Source organism: Acyrthosiphon pisum, chromosome A1 (assembly GCF_005508785.2).
Source record: "Acyrthosiphon pisum isolate AL4f chromosome A1, pea_aphid_22Mar2018_4r6ur, whole genome shotgun sequence".
Classification (NCBI taxonomy): domain Eukaryota; kingdom Metazoa; phylum Arthropoda; class Insecta; order Hemiptera; family Aphididae; genus Acyrthosiphon; species Acyrthosiphon pisum.
In genome coordinates this window covers 55,622,074-55,630,110 of record NC_042494.1, presented here as the reverse complement: position 1 = coordinate 55,630,110, position 8,037 = coordinate 55,622,074, and the positions used below count along the sequence as shown (strand labels likewise).

Here is an 8,037-nt window from a genome sequence, read left to right as displayed (position 1 = left end):
GAATCTTGTATTACATTTTAAAATCTTAGTTCTAAAAAGAAAAATTTTTACGAATTATAAACTCAACATAATTAGGTAATTTTCGTGATTTTTCCATATTTTGTCAATTTTTGAACTTTAAATGCTAATAAAAAAAAACTGTGACTAAGGGTTTTTAATATTTTTCAAATGTCATTGTAACAATATAGTAGGAGCCTTGTATTAAATTTTTAAGTATTTTTACTCAACAAATAATAGTGTTTATTGACATTCATAGGAAAAAAACTAATTAAATTGGAAACTGGAATTGTCCGTAAATAGCTCAAAACAAATCAAAATATTTTGAAAATTTTATCATGTATAGAAAATGGAAATATAAACAACCAGTTGAAATTGCATGTATCTACGGTTATTTGTTTTAAAGTTACACCAAAAACCAAAATCGATTTTATCGAAAACCACTTTTGCGTAAAAATTCCCGTTTTTCCTTAATTTTTCTTTTGTTTTTCACGGCGCTTTTGAAAACTATTGGAAAAATGTTACTTTTGACCCCCCAAAGTACCAACTAGATTCACTTTCCTATCAGAAAAGGTACTGTTGAAGAAAATCCAATCGTTTTTACTGTCCTAAAAGGTGATGACAGACACAAAAATAAAAAAATAAAAATAAAAAAACACACATCATTGTAAAATCAATACATTCATCGTTCCACTCAGAATCTAAAATAATGGTTATAACTAGGGAACGGTCTTTAATGCCATTAAAAATAAGAAAAATTTCTTAAAAAAATACGACTTAATGCCTTAAAAAATGCTTTAATATCAAAAAATGCACTATAAAAATGCCCAAAAAACTTTAAAAATATTTTTGAATTCAATGAAAACACAACTTTGAACTTGAAACTTATAAAAAAAACCCATTATTATAAAAAATATATGTATAGTAAAATATGCATTACTTTTTGGTATTAAATAATGTCTGAACAACTTACTTTTTCTATTTTTTTTAATTTCTAGTGCACGTAAATGTTTTTCTCTACGACCCTACCCACATATTAATCACAGTAAATGTTTTGTCGGCTACCACTCTGACCGCACAAACCTTACAAAATAGTGCGCTTCCATTGGTAAAAAAAATTGATTCCCCATTTTTTTTAACGTTACGATCGCAAATGACAAACATCTGAAGTTTTGGCCTTAGGCATAAACAAAAATTAGTGGAACAAACAAAACTAAATAAATCTACAAAAATCTACAAAAATCAACAGTGCAATACAAAATTAGGGTTTAGAGAAATAGGTTATCTTATCTTTAACTGATTGCATGTAATATGCTGTAACTTGTAAGTATGTACCTATACCTTAGTGTCTACACGTGTCAACAATAATTTCGTCTTTAGTCATGGTTTATCTGATCGATAAAAACATAATATTTTTTTTTTTTTTTTATTAATGAATGTTAACTACATTTTAATCGAATTTTATACATTCCTATATAAAAATGACTCAAAAACATAAAAATGCACTAAAAAGAACAAAAATGCAAAAAAAATGCAAAATAAAAGTTACTTTTTTTAATTCCTTGATGTATGAAATTAACTTTGTTTTTGGAAAGCAATGTTTTCGGATGTTCAGAAAAAAATTCAATTTTCATTCTAATCCATTCCCTACTTATAACTTTATATGTTATAACATAACTCTACTTTAAAGTAGAAGTCATATTAACTTTACTCCTAATAAATATACTTGCCTATTTGAAACCAAACATGTACATTGAGTTGCCTATCAAAAACACAAATTATAATACAATTGTATATAATATATTTTATTATATTAGTTTATAATAAAAATGTTAAATTAAAATGTTGCTGTATATTATATTGATAGAAAATAGTAGGTATTTAAGAGGATGTAAGCGCACGTTTGTTTCCTCTATCTGAACCATGCAAAATATAGACAAAATGCAATCACGCAAAATAATTTTTTTTATCAAGTTAAATAATAATGATTAATGAAATATAATCCTCTATAATTGTTGTAATAAGAGTATTTTTTCCAGGGCTTGAAACCGGTAACCGATTTTTCCCGGTAACCGGTTACCATGACTACTTTTTGGACTGGTGTTTCAATTTTGAGAAGTGCTTATCAATTACCGGTAATCACGTAATTCGATAAAGAGGGAAATCTATAACGGTAACCATTTATTTTTAGAACAATAGAACCGGTTAATTAATCAAAACCGTAAATCTCAAAATCAATTAACGTTAAAATGATTTTAATTTTTTTTTAAATTATGATCATGAAGTAAATATAAAAAATGTAAAAACACCAAATTATTATAAAATAATTATTAAAAATAACCATTGCGTGTTCGAACGAAGAATAGTATTGGCGCACAAACAATGCGAGTAGATTCTCAGTATACACATTGTTCTTGACTGATACCGCTAGTAGAATCATTATCGAATGCAGGCTGATACATATATGTAATATTATACATTTATAAATTATATAACTTATTTACGATATACAACCAGCTATATATGTATGTTATAACTTGTAAGTTATTAACATCGACTGTTATGATATTTATTCATACTTCGTAATAATAACGCACTAAACTGGCTGGGTAAATTACTAATATCCTATTACTGTGCTTATTCGCCCGTCAACTATTCCATACTAAATATTATGTAATAAGTAATATCTGATAATACTGATAATAGTAATTTTAATAACAAAATTGTCACAATTGTGGAGGTACACCACACAATCTATGATAAAATAGATTTTAATCTTGTTTAGATCGTGGCTCTTAGCTAGTTCCTACTTAAAAAAAAAAGAAAAACCGGTTTCAGAGTGGGTTACCGGTAATCTTGAAGAATTAAAACCTCTTCCAAACCGATAACCGCATTTTTAGAGATCATTTTGGTAACCGTTAATCAATTACCACCAATTCTAAATACACCGAAAACCGGTAACCCATTTCCTCGGAAGCGGTTTCAAGCCCCGATTTTTTCTAAACTAAGACTATTCAAAAATCATAAAAAAAAACGATTGTACATAAATGCGTTTTATCTATGAGCAGTTAGCTTTGAGAAAACAAATATTATGCTGACATTCTCATGTCACCGGGGATCGGTGGCGGACTGTTATTTTAACCAAAACATACCAATTTTAATCCATCATACTGATGCAGTATGATAATGAAGACCTAGTAATGCGATAATACTTTTTAAAACTTATTTGAATTCATTGTTATGTCTACTTGAGATCGATCAGTCCACTTTCACCTCCCCAACAACTATAAATTTAGTTTGAACATTTTAAAATTTTAAAACGTTAATTAGTTCGAATTCTCAAACGTTAATTATTCGAAATTTAAATCATAAATCTTAAAATATGGACTGGCCAATCTCGAGTAGACATTATAACGTATTCATATCAGTTTTCTGAAAAAATATCGCATTATTAAGTCGATCGATAGGAATGTAGGATGGAACTAAATACATACAAATGAGTACCTATATAGGTACAAATTAGTAGGAACATACAAATAAATTGTTTACTGTTCACGCGCGCAACGTCGCGACGGTGACTTGTAAATGCGCATGCGTGAACGCCCCGCTATTTCTTTTAAACACAGTCACACACACACAGACACATTAATGATCACGTCTTGATACGCATACATTTACAAGACCTACAAGCAAGCAATTTAAAAATTGCCTATTTGGAACTCCTTAAAAACTGTCCGCCACCGATTCCCTTTGTATACCTTATAGCTTACACAAAACTAGAACATCAACTCAAACTGTTGGGATACATCAGTTATTATAAGTAAGATGTTATTTATTTTAAATATTGTTTTAAGAGACCAGGTGACTAGTATAGGTTATAAAATAAGCAAATAAAACATTCAGATTCAACTCAAAGTGTTACATTTCATATTTATATAATATTATTTTTTTTAACATCATAACAATAAGATATATCTGTGATAAATTTAACTTGAAGAAGGAAAGTTTGTTTATTTTAATAAAGGGAGTGCAACTATAGCTATTTTTTTTAACAAGTGTTCCAGTTGAAAAAATAAAATTCTTAAAATAAAACCCATGTTTTTAATTTTTTCATAATTTAAATCAAAAGACAATAGATTTATATTCCTAAAAATTTCCTCTAGTAAGATCCAAAAATGATTATATTAAATCAAAACAATATTTTGTTATTGTTTATCGATGAGTTCTTTTATCACATTACCTTACTTTTATTTTTTTATTATTAAATTAATTACTATGTATAAAATAATAAAATAAAGATTACATTAAAGATTTATACCACCTTACAACACACATTTAAGCTTAAAACATATTTATAAACACACACACACATATATATATATATATTCTTTTTTAAGATTTTTGTAACAGTGAAAATGTCCAGTTGTGGTAAACCATTAAAACTTATATGGCAACCATAGGCGCAAATTCGTTAAAATTTCTGTTGGAGGCTAACATTTTTAACACCAATGTGAGTGGGGGGGAGCTTCGATACAACACAACTAAAAAAATTTATATTTTTTGGAGGGGGTAATAGGATAACCTCTCTGTGATGTGTGCCTATAATGGAACTAACAATGTTTAACTGAAGTTGATACAAAAGAATGATGAATGGATACTAGTAATTCTTGTTTAAAAATAGATAACTTTATAAATGGTATTTCAGGTGGAATAACTGAAATACTCCAATCAACAGACCAAAAAATGAGGTAGATTGTAGATATAGATTATACTTAACTTTAGAATCAATTATGTAAAATGATTATATCTAATGATTCAGTGAAAAACATTGTCTTGTAACTCTTTGATTGATCAAATAATTGTTGAAATTTGAATTATCATGTGTCAAAATCTACTTTATTAGTATTTATATTCTTTAATAGAAACATAACCAAGGGGGAAGGGATATTTTTCATAATACAACTCACCTTTTATCCGTTAATAGGTAGGTACATGAAAAGTTATTTGTTATGATATACACTTTATACCTATACATATATGGAATATTATTTATAATAAATGTTTGATATTTGTATGATAATAATTACTATAACTGTTACTAAATATTAACACATGTATACAGATCCTGGGGAGGGGAGTCAACCAAAAGCCATAAAACCACCATAATATTACGATATATATATTATATTACCAACATCTAAATATGATAATTTATTGATAAACAACAAAAAACTTTTAATTGATAGTGGCCATTGGGTCATAAATTATAGAATCAGTCCCTATTGATGGGATATAATATCAAATAAAGTAATAATATATGATCAAAATGTTTTAGAAAAAGTAGGTAGCAGTTTAAAATAAAAAAATATCTAGTACAGTAGTTGTACCTAACCTAACTGTATAATCTAAAGTATAAATACTCTGAATTTTTATATGTAATAGCCAATAGTTGCATTGTGAACTTTCTTCATGTATTATAAAAACATACAAAAAAGCCATTTAAATACTTCAAATACTCTACAAAATATTAAAAACAGAAATCTAAATCAGTGTAAACTCCAGTAAATAGAAACTTATTACCATACACTAAACTAAGCTATTAGTTATAACTTATAACTCATAAGTGTATGCAGACATTATCAGCATTGTAGTCATAAATACTATTTCTATAAGTATTACTAAAATTCTGTTTCAAGTATTAGGTAGAGGCTTTTTGGAGTGATTTTAATCACTAATTATTCATACCCTACATATTGGTTGTAATATCACATCAAATCATTAAGTACCTACTCATTATTTTTAGTCTTTCTTTTTATTTCTATTTATTTTTTGACCTTATATTATGATACTACAAGACGAAGCTATAGAGGCAAGATACAAAATAGGCACCTAATTTATAAAATGATGCCATCATCTAAGACTATATTCAACAATTATTATAAAACTTAAATCAGAAAGAGAAAAATGTACTTATTATTAAAATTAAACAAACAAAATTCTATTTAAATATCAACAGTGAGTATCAGGCACTGAAGAAATTTAAGAATATAGAATATAGAATAGTATCATTTTATTCAAGAATCTTGGTACTAAATCCCACAAGCGTGTGAACGGGGTAGTCAGGGTATGTTAACTACTCTGTAAACAAATAAAGTAATATATTATAAGGTGTTAAAAAGTATATAAGAAAAGTTTTATATTTATGTTGCACATTAAGAAACAATGCGTATAGATATAATAGGTACTAAGGTAATCGTGAACATTTGATTTTGTAAAAATATATCATTAATTTTATACATATTTTGTGATAATAATAACCATTATAGTCACCCGTAGTTCCATAATTCATAATTGTAAATCTGTATAAACAATATTAATGATTTTTTTCTCAAGTGATATATTGGTTTGATTATGTGATAAATGATACACGTATATGATGGTAAGAGTGGTATTGGTTAAAAAATGGTACCCCCTTGGCTTTTCCTGAATATTTGTTGAATCAAATGTATAAGTGTAAACGTAAATATCTAGTATTTCAATTATCTATGAATAACCTGTCGATAATGTCTGCACATACTTAAGTTATGAGTTATGACTATGCAACACAGTGTTGACATATGCAAATTATAAGGCACTCGTGTTTGTGATAAAATTATGATTTATGAATATTCGAGTCTCCAGAACCAAGCCACAAACCTTTTTCTGCTTTCTGCCATGCTAACGCCGAACACAATAAAGCCAATGTTTTTCCAGACCCTGTAGGACTTTCCAATAGACAATTTTGCTGTCTTTGACAGCCACGAATAACCTAAAAAGAAATTTAATAGATAGAAGACATGGCTTGAATATAATCAAAATGTTTACCTTATCCATCATGGAAACCTGAGAAGGATATGGTCTGACGGGCATTTCAATTTTGACCCCACCAATTGTGTACGTGAACAACGGTCGATCATCGGGCTTAGCGTTCGACATCGTTATAGACAATAGTGTTCAACTATACACCAAGATAGTAAAAGTTGATTTCAATTATGTTGAAACGAAATGTAGTTTGAATTACGATACAAATAATATTATGTATTGGTCAAAAATTGTACGAACACGATTTATACGGCATAAAAAACACCGGAAAACGAGAGTTATGTCAGATTAAAAAAATGAACGTTAATGTCGATGTCTCAAGTCCAAATTCAATGTTACGTACTTAGTAATCCATAATAGTTAATAAGTTATTAAGCTTTGAAATTTGGAATAAAACGAATAACAATAGGAATGGTCACATTATATTATCCATTCTGACGTTATCGTTATCAACCGATAAGACGAATTTAAGCGGGAAATAGTTTGTCACTGTCTAACACAGATGGCGTTGCATATCCCTTTTCAGAATTAATGGAATTTAATTGAATATTTTTTTTTACCATTTAACCAACGGGCAACGACCACGACACGTGTCAAAGTTAGATGAGATAACGAATATGCTTCAAAATTGTTCCTTGGATTTTCAAGTATTAAGTATTTAAGTATTTAAATATTTATAGTAACTAGTGTGTTATAAAGAATATAAAATATAAGTATATACATAAAAGCGAGTAAGTGGATATCGCTCGCTACTGCACAGTAGGTTACAAATGAAAAATCGGGAGTCAGAGGGCTTGAGGGGCTTAACCCCCTCCCCAAGTCCTTCATGCCCCCCCACTCGCATTGATGGTAAGAATTTTGCCCCCCCCCTCCCTGAAATTTTAATGGATTTTCGCCTATGAGTGGGTCGAGTATAGGTAATGGATTGGAAAAAAAACTTGAATTCAGTGATATAATACCATGGTAATCGGGAAAAAAGTCACGAAAAAAATGAATGAAAATATATCAAAATTGAAGTATAAATATGTTAAAATTGTATTGAAAAATAGAAAGAAGCTTATATACCTATATTATAATGTATATTTTATAATATATATATTTAATTTTAAAGTTCCTTAATGAGGATCATATTTTTGGCTTTTGCTATAACTTAGTAATTTAGTATTTAGTTTTAGTGTA

At 28.1% G+C, this 8,037-nt stretch overlaps 1 protein-coding gene across 3 annotated transcripts in view; it reads right to left on the bottom strand.

The window, feature by feature from the left end:
* The window catches only part of LOC100162537 (Fanconi anemia group J protein homolog), a 54,750-nt gene extending 47,456 nt beyond the window's left edge, over window positions 1-7,294 (bottom strand). For 2 of the 3 annotated variants that reach the window (XM_008186189.3, XM_003245384.4), the window contains exons 1-2: window positions 6,862-7,255; window positions 6,694-6,805 (exon numbers count right to left, since the gene is read on the bottom strand). In XM_008186189.3, the coding sequence (XP_008184411.1) occupies window positions 6,694-6,805; window positions 6,862-6,972 (223 nt within the window). In that variant the 5' untranslated portion in view covers window positions 6,973-7,255. Of the gene's footprint in view, window positions 1-6,693; window positions 6,806-6,861 lie in introns of all 3 variants that reach the window. The other variant, XM_001943056.5, reaches the window with a different exon arrangement.
* Between the last annotated feature and the right edge of the window lie 743 nt (window positions 7,295-8,037).